This window comes from Lampetra fluviatilis, chromosome 54, assembly GCF_964198595.1.
Source record: "Lampetra fluviatilis chromosome 54, kcLamFluv1.1, whole genome shotgun sequence".
NCBI lineage: Eukaryota > Metazoa > Chordata > Hyperoartia > Petromyzontiformes > Petromyzontidae > Lampetra > Lampetra fluviatilis.
Window position 1 is genome coordinate 6597001 of NC_136328.1, and position 18970 is coordinate 6615970.

At 55.2% G+C, this 18970-nt stretch overlaps 1 protein-coding gene across 1 annotated transcript in view; it reads right to left on the reverse strand.

The window, feature by feature from the left end:
- LOC144949666 (uncharacterized) overlaps positions 1 to 18970 on the reverse strand; it is a 191117-nt gene that overhangs the window by 78124 nt on the left and 94023 nt on the right. Inside the window, exons 3-4 of the mRNA XM_078879658.1 lie at positions 10680 to 12796; positions 3601 to 3647 (exon numbers count right to left, since the gene is read on the reverse strand). Of these exons, the coding sequence (XP_078735784.1) occupies positions 3601 to 3647; positions 10680 to 12750 (2118 nt within the window). The 5' untranslated portion in view covers positions 12751 to 12796. The remainder of the gene's footprint in view (positions 1 to 3600; positions 3648 to 10679; positions 12797 to 18970) is intronic.

Here is an 18970-nt window from a genome sequence, read left to right on the forward strand (position 1 = left end):
CTTCTTCTGAACCTGGGATGCAAACGCCGCACTCCCCCAAGGGGGTGCGAGATGCCCTTTCGGGGGGTGCGAGACATGGCCGGATTGTTTTCGACGCTAAATCATCAAAAACACGAATTAAGCACGGTCGCGTAACAACTTGATTCACCTCATCAAACCCGATGTATCTATTAACATTCTACATTTTTTAATGATCGAGTACCAAAGAGGTACAGGCTGCAGTAAACAACAAACCGCTGGTCTAAAATAACACCGCGGGGGTTGGCGGATCGCGAAGAGGAGGGGGCAGCGATCGCTCAGGAGGGCGACGACATTTTTGTAACGGCGACGTCAAACGCCCCCAAACGATGAAAACGCACGCACGCACGCTCGCGCGCACACACAGACGCACGCGCGGCAAACCCACGCGCGGCAAACCCACGCGCGGCAAACCCAAGCGTCCGTCGACGGGCCGACTTCAAAGGCGGCCCAATAATCAGCGCGATAAGGGTGCGAAGGGCGGCTTCGGGATCGATGTGGCCGGTCCTTAAAACATTCACATAGCGCCGATCGAGAGGCGATGGAACGCAGGCGCCGGCGCAAGGAAATCGTTCGGGATCCATCAAACTTTCAGCGTCTCGACTTAATAATGCAGGGGGGAATTTTCGTTTTTCTTCATATTCTTCGTCGAGGATGGCGTCGCCCTAAATTTTGCAACGGGAACGATGTCGAGAGATGAATAAATCACGACGCCTAAACAAAACAGGGCAACGATGCGTTCCCTTCAACCGACGATGAATAATAACAAGGCCTCATACTCTTAGTTCTTTCGGTAAAGTCACGTAGGTAAAACATGAAATTAAAATTAATAAAAATAAAATAATAAAAATCATGACGTTTCGGAGGCAACACAAGTCTCCGTCATCAGGTGGGACCATCACAGCCAACTTTGCTGCATCAAATCTGGCTGTGACGGTCATCAAATCTGGCTGTGACGGTCATCAAATCTGGCTGTGACGATCATCAAATCTGGCTGTGACGGTCCCACCTGATGACGGAGACTTGAATTGCCTCCGAAACGTCGTGATTTTTATTATTTTATTCTTTATTCATTTTTATTTCATTTTTTACCTACGTGACTTTACCGAAAGAACTACGAGTATGAATCCTTGCAGTCACGAAAGCTTCAAATCTAGAAATAACACGGCCGCCGTCGCCGCCGCGGTGACGAAACGGTTAGCGGCGCCACTGGACTCCGATGTGCGGAGGTAGCCGGTTCAATTCAATCTCCCGGCGCGGCAGCTGAAAAAACGGGGGGGGCAGGTTTCTTAGATTCCCCCCCCAACCACCACCACCCACCCCCACATTATTGTTTTCCTCCAATGTGTTTGCTACTCATTATTCATGATTTAATTGCTGCTGTAACTTCCTGTTATTTTTTACCGAGGTCCTACGCTGGACATTGTTGTTAATCATCTCAGGGCTGAAACGTTTTTTTTTTGGGAAGCCACGGAGGTGTGATGTTAACCATCTCGCCTCGTATACAGGAGGTCGTGGGTTCGACTGGAGCCTGACGATGTCTGTATATTTGGAGTTTGCGTGTCTCTCTCCACGCGGTCGCGTTAATTTCTCCCCGGGTCATCAGGTTTTTCCCTCCACATTTAGAATCAACATCACTCGTTTAGAGCTTTCGTGACTGCAGGGATTCTCATCTTCTTGGTTCTTTCGGTAAAGTCACGTAGAAGGGAAATAGTAAAATAAAAATTCTCACGATCATGATGAGCGACAAAAACAGCCGTCTTTCCGACAGCTCTGTTACTTCACCTGAGGACGGCTGCTTGTGTTGTGGCCGAAACGTCGTGAGAATTTTTACGTTATTATGTTTTATTTTTTATTATTTTATTATTTCCCTTCTACGTGACTTTACCGAAAGAACCAAGAAGACAACCTCACTCGTTTAGAATATTGGACCACCGCTATAAATTTCCACCTGATGATGAGCGACATTGTTGAGCTATCATTTGTGGCCAGGTCGCTTCTGAAACAGGAGCTATACAGCTCAGTGGGCCTTACCTGGACAAAAATACAAAAATCATTTCATTTAGCGTAGTGGCAAGTGCGTTAACCGCTGCGCCACCGCTCCGCCCCGCCGGCAATAGTTGGTTTTGCTTGTTCTCCCCGTGGCCATGTGGATTTTTTCTCCGGGTCCTCCGGTTTTTCCCTTCACACTTAGAATCAACTTCACGCGTTTAGAGAGCATTTGACCGCTATAAATTTCCACGTCATAAGCCACTTCGTTGAGCTATCATTTGTGACTTCTGAAAAAGAGCTATACAGCTCAGTGAGTCTCACCCGATAAAATAAAAATAGTTTATAGCTTTAGTATGCACGTTGAACTTCTTGTCGCACCGTACGTAGCCAACCGTGCTAATCGGAGGGATACTGCACACCGCACGTACGCGTAAAACAAATACAATCCGTCAGGTTGCGTGTGGCGGGGTAAAGTGTGGGTAACTCCCACCTCTCTCGACGTGAGCGAGCAATTGCAGGGCTGCGCCTTTGCCTCTTTCGCTTAAAAAGATAAAATACTAAACGACAACAAGCGACGCCGGTGAGCTCCTGAAAGCGTCACGGTATTGGTGAAAAAGCGCTTCACAGCTCATCGGATTCCTCCCAGGATCCAATCAATATTTCGATTCTCATTCGGCGCAGCCCGCGGGGGTGAGCCAAAGAGGACCCCCCCCCCCCGGCTCATCCGTCGTTTGATCGTGCAGTGGTTCGTCGATTTTATCTGCGAGCATGCTTTTTCGCCCGTTCCCTGCGCCCACCTCTCCACCTCTCACGGCGAGAAGCGGATTGTGCTCGGCACGAGCAATGATTAATGGATCAAATTGGGATGCTCGAGACCCGCGTGTTACCACGCACGCGTGGGGACCCGCACACGCGTGCGCACGCAGAAGTCGATAGGAATGGATAATGCAGGCAACTAGCGAGCGTGATCACGCACAAATCTCACGTTCGGGGCCTAATGGGACGGGCGAGAGAGGACCAGAATAAACGTACGGGACAGATACGTACAGGCGATACGATATTCATCGTTTTTTTGAAATAGTTAGGAAGTAAGAAAAAATGTTTACCCCCAACCTCGACAACAATTTTTGGAATTGCGGCAAGCCGTTACCTACCGAGTCGTTACCTACTCAGTCGTGCTTCACCTACCGAGTAGCTACCTACCGAGTCGTTACCTACTCAGTCGTGCTTCACCTACCGAATAGCTACCTACTGAGTCGTTACCTACTCAGTCGTGCTTCACCTACCGAGTAGCTACCTACTGAGTCGTTACCTACTCAGTCGTGCTTCACCTACCGAATAGCTACCTAACGCTTTTCCTTGTTCCATCACGACACGGTGAAGGCTGCTGGGGCCACAGTCCGCCACCCGCCGCAAAGTACGCGACGACAAACTTAGAACGTCGATTCTTTTCACGCGGGAGTCGGGGGGGGGGATTAACGCCTTGGGTCGCGATCGTAGGGGGGGGGTGGATGGGGGTTCATTGGAGGACCGGCGACCCCCGTGGTGTCACTGTGGTGTCACCACCGCGGGTGCGAGCGAGAGACTCACCAGCAGCAGGCTTTGGTGGGCGGCGCCGTCGACGGGACTGGGAGAGTCTGCGGAGCGACAACGGACACACACGCACACACACACACGCACGCGCACGCACACGCGCACAAACACAACGCGCGTCAGGACGCGGAGGCTTCGCGCGCGACCTCGTCGGCGGCGGCAACCGCAGCAGCCTCGTCGTCGTCGGCAACGACCTATCTGTTAGAATTTTTTTAAATTATAAAACTCAACACGTTCGTCAATTGTTATTTGCGGTATAAACACACAATTGACCCATCGCATAGTTGCATTCTCCACAACGGCGCTCATGATTATTGTGCGTTATGTACCCATTCGTCAAGGGATGAAGGCCGTGATATTTATCTTGAACCCGACTTTGCTGTACATCCCAGCATTTGCGTTCGCTCCTTGCCACCCGAAGTCATACCGACGACGATTGCCGTCCGCCAATTTGAGACGGCGAAATATTTTCTCCAATTATATTCATAGGGCTCGGAGGAGAAATGTGGCGAAAGTAAAGGCCTCCACGATTTCAGCAGAGGCTTCTCCGGGTAAGAATGCGCAGGCCACATCACGATAGCGGGAGACTCCGCTACGGAGCGGAGACAGAAAACCCAGTAAACATACCAATAGAGGGCCAACGTTGGTAGGTGGTTGGAACCGTTGGCCCAACGTTAACCTAACATCGGACCAACGTTGACGCAATGTTGACCCAATGTCGAACCCAACGTCGAACCCAACGTCGACCCAACGTCGAGCCAACGTCAGACCAACATCGAACCAACGTCGACCCAACGCCGGACCAACATTGACGGACCCAACGTTGATCCAACGTCAGACCGACGACGTTGACCGGCCCGACGTTGACCCGAACGCTCCATGTTTACTGGGTTCTATTTTTGGGCAGGTGAAAGAAAACTGCGTTAAGAGGCGGCAGCGGAGGGACGACGTCACAGGGTTCACCGGACAGGAACGGGGCAGGAAACTAAGGAGTGGAAGAGAATTGCGGCGGCCTTCTCTGCCCAGCAGGTTGACAACGACAACAATGACGACGACAACCGCGGGGACGACACCAACCGCAACAATGGCGACGACAACAGCAGCAACGACAACGACGACAACAACAACGATGACGACAACAACAACCGCAACAACGACAACAACAACCGCAACGACAACAACCGCAATGACAAACAACAAAAAACAACAATGACAATCGCGACAACGACAACAACCACGACAACAACAAACAAACAACAAACAACAATGACAACCGCGACGACAACAACCACAATGACAAACAACAACAAACAAACAACAACAAACAACAACAACGACGACGACTCCTCTGCCACACCCCAATCCAGTTTCCGGACAGCGACCCTCGTTCCGTCGCCGCGAATCAACGCGTGGAAACCAGACGCTCAAAGTGCTCACACACCCTGAGAGCGCGACCTCCCCCACGGGCGCCGAGCGCGGCGACAAGCTTTGCCGAACGCGGTCGAGGCGGAGGAGGGGGCATCGGTGTGACGAGCCGAGTTCGCGGCGGCGGCTTTAATCAACACTCGACTGAGACACACAATGGAAATTGCTAATTTTTGCGTAATTGGCTTCGTTTCGGTGAGATAGAAATTGTTTTTTTTTTCACGGAAAGGGACGATTAATCAAACCCCATTAGCGACGGGGGGAGGGGGGGGTGGGGGTCTGTATGTCGTTTTTAATTTGCGACTGGAACACTTCTTTATTATTTTGCGTGCGGGATACGGCCGTTAAGCCCACCGCCACCGCTCCGTGATCCCCCAGCCGCATGACCTCCCATTACCGCAATGGAGAAAGCGATTAGTTTTGGTTTATTATTGCCGCGACGGTTTATCGGTTTCGGGGAGAAAAGAAAGATAGGGGACAGAAAAAAAACGACCGGGTGATCGAAAACACGGGGAGAGCGCGATTGACCGCACGACGCTACATCGACCCACAGCCCTCACCCCCCCCCACCACTACCCCCCAACCTCCGCTAATTGACTTGGACGACTCTCTTAACGAGGTCTTCCAATATTTATTTGAAAAAAAAAAATGCTCCGGCATCATCATAAAGGACAGCCGATATTATTGCAAGGAATGTGGGTCGCTGGCAAATTACGTTTTTTTTTTTTAAACGAATTGGAAAGGCGGCGGCGGCGGCGTCGCGCGTGGGAAGCGTCGTCTGAAAAAGAACGCGCGCCTCGTTGCGTAACGACATCCACTCGGACATTTCAGAAATTGAAATTGTATTAAAACATTGATTAAAAGAAGGTTTTAGCGAGGTCGTTTTCATTCCCCGCGCAGATGAATTATCGTCATCATTATTATTTGCTCAGAAAGCCTCCAGGAAAAAGCCATTACGAGAGGCAGCTTGAGGCCTCATCAGTGAGCCACTCCACTTTGGAACGCCAAGCAAAAATCTCAGTGTTGTTATACGGCTCCTCACAATCGTTGGGGGGTGCGCGGTGGGGGGGGTTTCATCGGGTGAGTCATGCCCAACTCTCAAGAATTAAGATTTTTTTACGGACGCGCTCATTTTCAAACGACGCACGTCAGGTATCCCGGCCTCCACGCGAGCGACGGCGAGCGACGTCTCTGACCGCCCCCCCCAGCCCCATCTCAACCCGTGGCTTAGTTCCCGGCGAGCTCGGCTGGCTTGGTACGGCGCAAAATAAGACGGGCACGCGCGCACGTGCACGCACGCACGCGCTCAGGCGAAGCGATAACGGGGCAGGGCGATCGATGTTCCGCGCGCGAACCCACGGCCGCAGATCTAGTTTCATTTCTGCGCGACAAAACCGAAAAAGGTGAACGAATGGGGACAGGATTGAACGGGTGTGGGAGGGGTAGAAAAGTGGGGGGGAGCGGATGGCAGGGGGTGGGGGGGGCTTTAGCCCTCTTCAAAATTAACCCCGGCGCTGGCTAGAGCCAAGGTGCCGCGGTCAATTATAGCGCGGTAAACGGAGACCCTCTCAGCTGTTGCAAGATTATAATAATAAGTAACTGCCACAGCGCTGTAATGGTTAGCAGCACACTGGAGTTTTTGCAATCTAAGAGGTCGCCGGTTCCATTCCATCTCCCGTTTCTTAAATTCCTCCCGGCTCTGTCCGTCCAGCGGCACCGATGGGCGGCCGGGTCAGAAGCGAGCACTCCCAACGTCTTTGAGGAGCTTCGGCAAGTGTGGAAGAGAGTTGACCAAATATCCTGCAGATTAGAGCGAGATGGGGGGGGGGGTGGTGGCGGCCTTCCGCCAGCGTGGAGAGAGCAGACAAGCGGACGCGGGACGCGACGGCAACCGCAGGAAGGCGGCGATTGGGGAAAAAAAGACGGCCGTCCAAGGATCGGCGTGGGGGGGGGGGGTCGGGGGAACGGGCGGAGAGAGCCCTGATTACGATCCCTGATTGCGATCCCGGCGTCGCCGTTCGTCGCTTTAATTCGAGCCAGGCCACGCGGACGCGGGGGCCAGCCGCTCGTGCCCCGCCGTCGGCTCGGCTCTCCGTGACTCGGGTTACAAAAGTATTTAAACGCAATTAATCAACGGGGTGGTTTCTTTTTTTTAATGTTACGCGGCGACTGCCCGCCGCCGCCGCGCTATTTTCGGCCAGATGATCGGGAGAGAAGATCCTTGGGGTGTATTGTGTGGAAGGCCGGCGGGGGGCGGGGTGGGGACCGCGAAAAAGAGGACAGATTAAATTAATTTATTTACGGCATAAAAACCGTTTCGTCGGGCGGCCTAATCGGCGGCACGGCCTCGTTTCGAGTACCTCGAAACCAAACGCTGCACTCACGCGGGATTGCTTCACCGCCGTTAACATCGTTAACATCGTTACCCCCACTACTACTTCACCATTTAGTTCTCTATTATGCAAATCGTAAGCACGCGTAATTAAATTCCACTTGCGTGGAAAAAAAAAACTCGGGAACGCGATGTGCGGATTTAAAAACGCGGCAATCGTCCACCCGGGAGCGGCCCCGATGATTTATACGGGGCGGGCGGGCAAACAAAACACAAAGCGGCCAAACGACGCCGCGGTCGTTTCCCCTCCGCTAGTCAAAAAAAACCTCCACAAATTACATAACCCCCCGGAAAAAAAAAACAGCCGCAGAATTCCTTAACCGTTAACGGGGTTGTTTTATTTTCGTTAAATATTTTGCGAGTAAAATATGCTCCCAAGTGTGGTTTACCGGATCGAGACGGTGGCCAGGAGATGTTAACTACCTCGCCTGGTCTAGCGGAGGTCGTGGGTTTGATCCCGACGCTAATTCCCGTTAGATATTTGGAGTTTGCGGTGTCTCTCTCTCTCTCTCCCCTTGGTCGCGTGGATTTTTCTCCGGGTCCTCCACTTTTTCCCTCCACATTCAGAATCGACGTCGCGCGCCGAGAGTATTCGGCCGCTGTGCATTTTCACGTGATAAGCCACTTTGTTGGGATATCACTTGCGGCCAGGTCAGTTGGGCCTTGCCTGGCAAAATAAAAACAGTTCCTAGTGGAGAGACGTCGCTGCAAACCGAGCCGACGCGACGCTCCGGTCTGTCCCTCTACGTTAAGAATAAACACGAGGCGTTTGGGAGAGCAGAAGACGACTCCACTTGTTGTCTGCGCCCGGCAAATCGACGAGGCCACATTCTGCCCTTTAATCTCTTCCCACCACCGCCCCCTCCACCACCAACCGCTCTCTGCGCCGATACAGACCACCGCTGCGCCCATTGCTCCGAGCGCGCACGCAGCCTGTCGCGCCTTTCCTCCTGGTCGCGACGACGCGTCGCCACGCGCCCACCGATCGCCGCGAGCCATCGTAACCCGCCGGCCAAGTTCCCCGCGGGTGCGGAGGACGTGCGAGGTAAACAATGCAGTTTAACACGTAGGCTTTCGCGACCAATATTATCCATAATCAACGTTTTTGTGTTTAGATCGCGTTATTTATAAATGTGTCGTAACCCTCCTACTCAAAAATTGTTAAATGTTGTGGTTTCACGCTTCAACACACCGGTGGGCTAAAGCAGTGAACTATTTGTCTTTTGTCAACGTGACACTTTTTTACTGATTGGCCGTGTCGGGTGGTGGAGGGTTACGACACATTCATAAATAACGTAAACAATGCAGCTGGGTGGGTGCGCGATCGACAACGCGTGAATGGGCCCACGAATGAATGAACGAGCGGGCTGGGGTGACTTAATGAATAAAATCAGCTGATTAAGAGTTGACGGATCGATGCTCATGGAGGGGTGAAGGAAGTTGGGCGAAGTTGCACAAAAACGGGCGTGAATGAACGGGACGGGCGCGTTAATGACTGTTTGAATGAATGCTCACGTTTCTCAATTGATGAGCTAATTAATTGATGAATGTGCTCAATTCACTAATTCGTGTATCAATGAATGGCTCGGTTATGATTGTTCCAATGGATTATTCGATGCACGCATGATGTAATCAAAGAGTGAAATGAATGAAGGGCAAGTTAATTACCGCGTCAATGAATGAAGCAATTGATGTGTGAATGGGCCCAATTAGTTAATCGGCGAAAGTGAAAGAGTGTGCCAACGCACCGATCAAACATGCGGGGGAAAAAACCCCACGAATACACCGGACATGAAACGAATGCACCTGTTCAGATCTTATTTGGAGAAGCGTAAACAGTCCGTCGCGAAGGATGCCCTGCAAATCTGACATTTGCCTGGTCGGTTTGGGTGTCCTGCAGGATTGCCCAGTGTCGGACCCTGTCCTGTTCGGCATCAATGTCCCTCCCCCCCACCCCCCCGGTTAGAGCCCCACTCGTCACCGCCTCGGTCCAAGCGCTTCAATATCGCCGCCACGCAGACGACACCGAAATCCGTCTACGACGTCGCTTGCTTCCGAGCTCTGCGAGCCGACGCCATCCGCCTGCGCAACTTTCCCCGTCGCTATCGCCGGTTGTGGGGGGGGGGGGGGATGGGCGGGCGGGAAATGTCATAATAAATAAGCGAGACTACGACAAGTAAATAAAAATCGTGGTCACGCAAGCCCCACAACCCTCCGACCGACGGACGTGGATTAGACGGAGGCCGTGCTAATTGGGACACCCACACCGCTGGTTGCGTTAAGCTGGCTCTCGCTTGCCCTGACGATTGAAGGCCACGACATCTGCACGGCCCTCAGGAAGCCTTTGCAGGGGGGGCGAGGGGGGACAGGGGGGGGGGGTTGACACTGCGCTGGTCGTTGGAGACTCGTGGTTACCAGACGACCGATTTGACAGACGCAATGTAAACACCCTCGCTGTGAGGTCAGAGTAGGAGTGGTAGATGCATTCAAAAAAAAAGGCGCACAAAGCAAAACGCTGCCTGCCGAGTAGTGCGGTACACACTGAGTGCACGCGGTACGCACACTGTACACAACAACAACAACCGCCATTCGCCACTAAGTGGCGGTGACGTCACCACGACGTTTGTGCCAGGCCAAGTGCACTTTGAGGCCACGTGAAGTGTCGAACGCCCGCTGGCAGGAGGTCACGGGGCAGACCCAGGTGCCATGGGTCGAATGACCCCCTACCTACTTGCGGTGCCGGACGGGCAACACTGTCGTGGACATTGCTATGGGGGGAGTGCCAATGCCCATTGGCCTCTCCCCTCATGGCGTCTGTGACCACCACAGTGGCTAAACGGGGGCTCTGGACGGGTGCGATAATCCCTCCACCATCAATTAATTACCACGAGACTACGATATAAACATACAACACTGTACACAGTCCACACAACACACACGCAGTACACGTAAAGTACACAGTACACACGCAGCACACACACAGTACATGAGCAATACACGTGCGGTAGACATAGTACACACAGTGCACACACAGTAGACAAAGCTGTCCCATGTCCGACTGCATATCCGCATGTAGAGTGAATTAAAACCACGTAACACAGTGAATTCTGGGGGGAAAAAAAAAAGAGGTTAGCAGCTGCGTATACAGCACGGAATCGCACGAACCGATCCCGCATACAGCGAGCGAAACCTGCATATGATCTCTATTGAATGAGCGAATGAATACACAAATGAATGAACGACTGTTAGCGGCTCTCACCTGTCCTGGCGTTTGGCCGTGCGACGTTCCCCGGTCCGGCACCTCGCTGCTCCCCCTCCTCGTTGGCGCCGCCGCCGCCGCCGCCCCTCGGCTGTGCCGCCTGCTGCTGGCGCAGGCTCAGCAGGTGCTCGTCCGACTGCATGTGGGCGATGAGCGCCTCTTTGGACGCGGCTGAGAACGAGCAAACCTTGCAGGAGTAGCGCCCGCCGCAGCCACCGGCAGCCACGGTAACACCACCGGCAGCAGCAGCAGCACCGGCGCCGACGCCACCTGCCACCAGCGACCTGCCGGCCTTCGGTGGCCGCGCCGCACCGTGGAAGCCGAACCCCGGGCGGTCGGCGCTCTCCTTCGCGTTCGGTTCGTCGGCGCAGACGCGCGACCCGCCGGCTCCCTCGCCGATGTCCGGCGCTGGGGGCGCAACGCCTGAATTCATCGCCGCATCCTCCTCCTCCTCGTCCTCCTCCTCCTCCTCGTCATCCTTCTCGTCGTCATCTTTGGAATAGTCGCGTGCTTCGCGCAAGGGGAAAACCGCCGATGCCGCCGTTGCCACCGCCGGATCGGTACTTCCCCCTCCCGCCGCTGCGTCAGCCTCGCCGGCTTTGGAAGCCGCCTCGTCGCCCGGCTCCATCTCCGCGGCCGAACCGGCGCTCTCCGCGCTGCTCACGCTCGTGGAGTCAGGCGAGTCGACTCGCTCCGCCGTGGCCCGCCCCGGCTCGGCGTCCCGACCGCACCGCGTCGCGGCGCCGCCGCCTCTTTGGTGATCGCCCGGCTCCACGAGCTCCACGTCTGGCTCGCTCAGCTCCGCATCCGACTGGTCCGTCGAGTCGCCCCCGTACACGGCGCCCAGCCGAGGCACCAGCTCCGACAAGCGGGAACCGGCGTCCGGGGAGAGCCGGCCGTCCTCCGACGCGGCCGGCGCCGGCGCCGCCGACTCGGACGCCGGCGACGGCACCTCCCGGCCCGCGACGTCGCAGCCTTCCTTGGCCGCCGCCCTCCGCCGGGGCCGCAGGAAGCTGACGAGCGGCCTCTGCTGGTGCCGCCCCTCCCCGCCGCCGTCGTCGCGCATCTGCACGATGGCGGACGTGCGCTTGTCGGTCAGCAGCCGGCGCTCCTCGGCGTTGAGCGCCACGGCGTGGTCGTGGGCGGCGTGCGACACGAAGGAGCGCGTGTGCCCGAACGTGAGCTCGCACGGGAAGCACATGAGCACGGGGCGGCTCTTCACGTCCGCCACTCCCACGTCGTCAAACTCCGACAGGTCCAGCGGCTCGGCGGCGCCGGCGCCGCTACCGTCGGCGCGCACCGGCCGCACGCTGTAGAGCTCGTACGCGTTGCACACGGGGCTCAGCAGCTGCGCCAGGGGGCTGCCCCGGTAGGCCCAGCTCTGGCCCTGCCACGCGCGCAGCAGCGACGCGAATTGCGAAGAGTCCAGCACCTGCGTGTACGGTTCGGCGTCCGAGTTCGGCGCCGCCGCCGCCGTCGCGCCGCCAGGATCGTCCGATGCCGGCGCCGCGACGGAAGCGGCCGACGACGACGACGAGGACGACGAGGACGAGGACGCCGCCGCCGCGTTCTCTCTGGAAAGTTCCGAGCGCCGGTCTCTTACGACGGAGTCCGCGGGGCCGGAAGCGCCCGTCTCGTCTGGGGCGCTGTCGGCGTCCGAGCCGCCGCTCCTCGTTTCCCTCGGCGAGTGGGCGCGGCGGGCGGCGTCCGAGGGCGCGGCGCAAGCAGCTTCCAGGTGATCGCCGGATACGGATTTCGGAGTTTCCGGGCGTTCCGGATTTCGAGCGTCGGTAGCCGGTTTGTCCCCGTCGCCATTTCCATTTTCGTTGACGTCGTCGTCGTCGTCGTCGTCGTCTTCGTCGTCTTCCTCCTCCTCCACCTCCTCTTCCTCCTCTTCTTCTTCCTCTTCGGATGACATCACCACCGGGGCGACCGGGGCGGCGGCGCCACCGCCCTCCATGGCGATGGCATCATCGTCGTCGTCGTCTGAGGTCACGTGACCGCGAGGGAGTTCCGCGATTGGCTTCCTAGGGCCGCCCTCTCCGCTGCTGAGCGAATCGTGGGCATCCATGGAGACCGGCAAAGAGGATTCTCATTTCAGAAAATGCCCAGAGGACCTGCGGCACGACCGACAAGAGAAGACAACGTGCACGTTGTTATTTTTCGATTTAAAGCTTTCGTGACTGCAGAGATTCATCTTCTTGGTTCTTTCGGTAAAGTCACGTAGAAGGGAAGTAATAAAATAATAAAAATAAAACATAATAAAATAAAATAATTCTCACGACGTTTCGGCTACAACGCAAGCAGCCGTCTTGCTTGCGTTGTAGCCGAAACGTCGTGAGAATTATTTTATTTTATTATGTTTTATTTTTATTATTTTATTACTTCCCTTCTACGTGACTTTACCGAAAGAACCAAGAACACGTTGTTATTTGTTTTAAAAAAACATCAACCATATTTCAGATAACGATCAGATGATTAACAGAACACACACACAGGGGCAGAGACAATTGTGACCGTGAAGAAACATATCAAACACTATGCTGATCGACTCCGGGCTTTGACGGAACACCATCGCGAAACAGGGATAATGATGATGCCGATCGACGGGACGAGGCCGGCGAGCCAACGGCAGCCAAAGAACGGAACGCATCCGACCGCCGTGGAGACGGAGCGGTGAAGTTGGCTCGAGACGCAAGGAGGCGAGATGGACCGGTTGGCGGATGGCGTGGGAAAGCTTCCATCCAGCAGTGGATAAACATGACCAATGATGATGATGATGGATGATGATGCTAAGTCGCTAGGACGGTACACTTCATGAGATTAACTCCTGAGTGGCAGGTTTGAGGGGACCGTAAAATAACACTGGTCAACTAATTTCAGGGTGCCGATTCCAAATCTGATCTCAAATTTGCTCTATCACATCTCATTTTTATGCGATCGGCATACCCCATTTTCATTGATTTTACCCGAAATTAACTCTGTCACTTATGATTGCAAGTTGTTGCGAGTCGGTGACTGTGTTAAAATGTAGTGCTGTATTTTTAGTCTAGTGTGTTTATAATATAATTTTATGTAGATATCCACATTTATTTAATATTTTTCTTCTGCAGTTTTTATTGAAAATGCAATATTTGATATCTGATGCCCGATTTGGAAACAGCACCCCAAAATTACCTTAAAACCGTTGGAATACCTTATGCCAGAAAAAGTGTGTTGACCAGTGCAATCAAAGGAAGGCGAGCGACTTGGAGGGGGAGGCCTTCATCCAGCAGCGGACTGATCACGACCGACGGGGACAAATTTCAAGACGAACTCAAGTCGCGCGCACGCGACGGGGGCACCAAGGCCGCCCGCTCTCTCCCGGGAGCGTGGCGGCGTGAACGTTCAACGGCCAAGCCACCAAACCAATTCTTGGGAAGAGAAACGACCGCGGAAAATCAACGAAGCTAAACTTAAACTAAATTCATTTCATTTGACCAAGTAAGGCCCACCGAGCTATGTAGCTTTTTTCCGCAGCGACCACATGATAGCCCAACAAAGTGGCTCATCATCACCACGTGGAAATGCACAGCAGCCAAACACTCTAAAAGCGTGACGTTGATTCTCAGTGTGGATGGGGACCCGGAGAAAAATACCACACGGAGAGAGAGAGAGAGACACGCAAACTCCAAATACACAGCAGGCGTCAGGGTCGGAATTGAACCCACGACCTAGCGGAGGCCCAGGAGCGATTCAGATAATCGTCGCTGGTGTTGTCCGTGAGAGGGAATCAAACTTGTGTCTCCAGGTTCGTAGTGCGCACACACACACACACACCTCCCACTGTCCCCCCCAACCCCTAACCCGCCCACAACTCCCCGACAAAGAGTGGGGGGGGGCGTAAGCTCACACTTATTATCGGAGTTGACTTAATAACATTTGGCAACACGGCCCCCGTAAATTGATACGCTCTTCCATGTCACCATTGATATTGTGCAAAACAAACCGCTTAGGAAGTATCGAGCCGGCACTTAGGGCGGCCGCTAACGAGGGCCTCTGACGCGCGCGCACACGCGCACACACACACGCACAGAGAGAGGCGAGGGGGAGAGGCGAGAGAGCGTGGCGTCGATATTGGCGCGGCGCGGTACAAGAGGGCCGCGCGGAAGCGCACGCGAACCCCGCACCGCCAGTTCATTTTTTGAGGAGTCGATCGGCGTTAACCCCTTCCTCTCCTCTCCACCCCCCCTCGCTCATCCGCGCCGTTGCAGAGAAAGAAAAAAAATCTCTTCCCCCGTCGAACTTGGAAATAAACCTCGGCGGTCAATTTCACCGGATCCGCGGTGCAGCCGCGTCGACACGGAGGAGCCCGCGTTGGCGGTTTCGGCAAGCAAATTTTAAAAAACGCCGCACGCCAAAGGACAATTCCGGCGGGCGCTTTAGCTTTGGCGGGGGAACGCGCGGCCGAGGGTTAATGATTGAAAATCGATGACGCGGCTAATGCGCCATCGGTCGCAGCTGACAAAAGGTGGGCCGAACGACTCGTGGAGGACGGTGGAAGGGGGCGGGGCGCGGGCCAACGTGCGCAAGCCACCGGGACGCCTCCAACAACGCCAAACGACGACTTAGTTATCTATCACACGCTTTCCAGATGCGCCTCTTTCGCACCGTACGTAGCCAACCGTGCGCGAATCGGAGGTGCGGGGGGAAGGACAACGGACTAAACAGAAAAAAGCGGTTCGTTTTCATTCTGGATGTAAAAGTGCATCGCTCCCAGGGGCTTTCTAACATCGGAAGGAAGAGCGTTCCAGACGGCCGCAGAAGCGCATCCAAAAGCGCCGTCGAACCAAGACGGTGACCGTCTTGGTTCGACGGCCAGCCAAAAGCCGCTGCTGCGAGGATGACCGGAGTTTGCGCGATGGTTGAATGCTCCTTGACACGTGACCATCACACGACTTGACGGTCACGTGATGGTCAGACCGACGATGAGAACTGACGAGCGTTGAGTGAAGAGCCCCAATTTTGTGTCCCGTTATTTGCTGGTGGGAAAGTGCTGCCCCCCCCCCCCCCTATTCTGTGGAGCAGAGGCCACTTGAAAGGACCTCAGAGGCAGCTCTGTGTTATCTGCTTTCGTGGGCCATTCTCTCGCATGTATGTATGTCGAACTTCTTTTGCACCATACATAGCCAACCGTGCTACTCAGAGGTCCGAATTAATTTTCGCGACATGATGGTGCAATGCAATGGTGCAACTGGGATAAAATTGTAAAAAAAAATTGGTGCAGAGGTATTGAGTACATAATGCTTTCCGACGTGCGTGTGTGCATTTTTAAATAATCACTTTGCGTGTTTTCAGTTTCCATGTTCTGGGAGCGATAACGCTCCAATCAACGTGGCCGGTTTTCTCTCGGGTGCTTCCCTAATGGCGATGCAACTTTACCCTGAAAGTTCGCTCACATTGGTTCATCAGTACGAGTCATCGTGAACCCCCCTCCACCCCCAAGTTACATACGGACGGAGGGACAAATCTCCGGAACAAGACGAGTTGGGAAAGCCTTAACAAACGACAATAATTTGCAATTGTTCATAATAATTTGCGATTCATCCGTACCTTGTACAATGTTTAACTGTCGCGGTTATTTTTGTTTATACATTGGCGCTTTGTTAAAGTTTTGCGTACGACCGAGTTTGCGCACAATTCATCCATTTGTCCACCCGTGTAACGTCCCCTGTAATCTGTCCAACAATCTGGTCGACAGCCACGGAGCTGAACAACCTGTGAGAAAAAAAAAACTTTCGCAGGTGTCACTGGGGTTCCCGCTAGCTTTCATCAAACGTCGACCCCTTTGACCCGAGCCGTATCCGACAGCCAAATGGCGTCTACTCGCCGATGCCCGGAACCGCATTTGATTCGCGTGCCGATTCCCGGTCTTAAGGCGTCGTGGGAACTAATCGAGCGTCCGTGGTTGCGATCGGCGGCCTTGCGTGCGGCACCCCGCTTTGGTCCACGCGATGAACGCTGAAGGGGCCCTGCCCTGCCCTGGGCCAACGGTGCGGCCTTGCGTCACCACCTGTGGGGTCTCTATCGTGGCTCCCCCTGCTGTCCCACACTCTCCTGATGGTCAAAATCACTCTTCAATTCCAATTGACAGTCGGGTGGCTTGCAGACAGCGCTGCACCCTTCCGCAGTGCAGAGGTGACAGCGAGGCATTGTGGGCGGAGGGCGTGGTCAAAGTCAGGCGGCAGGGATCCCCGCAAAGCCTTCTCTCTGCGCGCGTTCGTCATCCGAGCCGGGAATCGGCAACGTTCAAGATGTCAAGGAGGGTCCCCCCGTGGATGGCTGACTGAGAAACGATCGCGGAAAACAAACGAGCCGCTGCTTTTGTTGCCTCCTGCGCCCGCACGTGCGACAGGCAATGCGTGCGGGCGAGCGCAGACAACGCGTCGGCATGGCGAGCGGTAAAAATAAAAAAATAATCGCGAGACTCGTTATCAAGAGAGGCCTGCTGGGCGGCGATACCGCGGCGCGTGAAAGTTAGCAACGCCGGACTCGCACTCCAGAGGTCGCCGAACCCAATCACCGCTCACCGACGGTCTTCCAAGGCGTCAACATGGAGCACCGATCACAAATCGGCAGCAGGGGCCCGACTCCCATCATGCCTTGCACGGGCGTCACGCGCGATCACCACGTGGGCACGTGCACGATGCTCTCGGCCTGGCCCGGACCGCCGGGGCTCGAGAGTCGAACGTGCGACCGTCGCCCGTTGAAATTCAGGCGGCCGAGAGTCGGGGAGCTTGAAAAATTACGGGCGTTCCCAGGGCATGCGCGTCGTCCCGGTCGCGCCGGGTTTTCTCACCGCAGACAGAAAGCGCGCTGCCACCGGCACGCGCGCACGGAATGCCTAATCGCAAAACGAGGGCGCCGCCAATTTACGCCCCGGACCGGCTGCTAATTGGCCTCCTCAACAACGCCGAGTCGGCAGAAAGCGCGGAACCCTTGCCCTGCCCAGGCGTGACCATCACCCCTCCCCACCACCGCCCTACACCGCCCCGGCGCTTGTCTGTCCGTCCGCCTACAGAGGGGTCAAAGTGCCCGCCCGGTGAAAATACACTGCGTGCCGGTTGACATGGACAACTGTAAAAAAATAAAAGCTTCGTAGCTCATCGGATTTCTCCAAGGTGAACCTTGTGGCGCAGTGCACCATCCCCATCATCATCATCATCGTCGTCATTGTCGTCATTGTCGTCGCCTTCACGCGACATCTATCCACTGCTGGACGAAGGCCCCTCCCCCGCCAAGCACGTTGTCCTCGTCGCTCGAGCTGCGATTCCATCGCTCCACATCCGCCGCCACGGCTGTGGTCGTCACCGCCGTCATCACCGTCGCCGTCGTCGCCGGCCACCGTCTCATCCAACGACGCGTCTGCCCTGCCTGGGGCCCCCGCTTCACTTCTCTTCCAACGGTCAAACACGACGTCACCGACCTCGCGCGTGTCTCCCACTGAGCTAATGGCACTTTTTTTCAGAAGCGACCTCGCCACAAATGATAGCTCAACGAAGCGGCTTATCGTCACGTGGAAATTTATAGCGGACAAAAAATCTAAACTCCCGTCGATTCAAAACGTGGAGGGAAAAACCGGAGGACCCCGAGAAAAATCCACGTGACCCCGGAGAGAGAGAGACACAAAAACTCCAAATTTACAGCAGCAGGCATCGCAAGGGTCGGGATCAAACCCACGACCTCCTGCATACCAGGCGAGGGAGATAACATCTCGCCACCGCGACACCCGCACAATCACAAATTTGAACAAAGCGCCGGCTCTTCCCAGCTCGGGTTCCAGCGCAACGGTTCAACAGACGAACCGCGTCCTCGCGACACCACGGGGCCGTGTCGAGCTCGCGCGTTGTTGAAACAACGCCACATCAAGGTGCCGTTCAAGCCGAGGCCGTTGAATGCCAAGGCCGCCAAAGCTCGCTACCCTGCGCTAGCTTCCCGCGGCTGCAGCACCGACGCAGCCTCCGTCTCCGCGGAGACACGCGAGCGACCTGCAAAGATCTGCCCCGACGGCGCCCCACCATCGGCTCGCTTCTCTGGGGTCGTCTCTTGCCACTGGTCGCCGGACTCGCCGGGAACGCGTATAAACAAATACCAGTTCTCGCGCAAATCCCCCCGCTAGCCTCGTACGTACCGGCGTTAAAGTACGTGTTAAAAAAAGCGGACGCACGCACGCACACACACACGCACACACACACAAGGGCCCCGCACGCCGGCCAAGCAGTTCTGTCCACCGCCGTTTCTCTCGGCCCTAC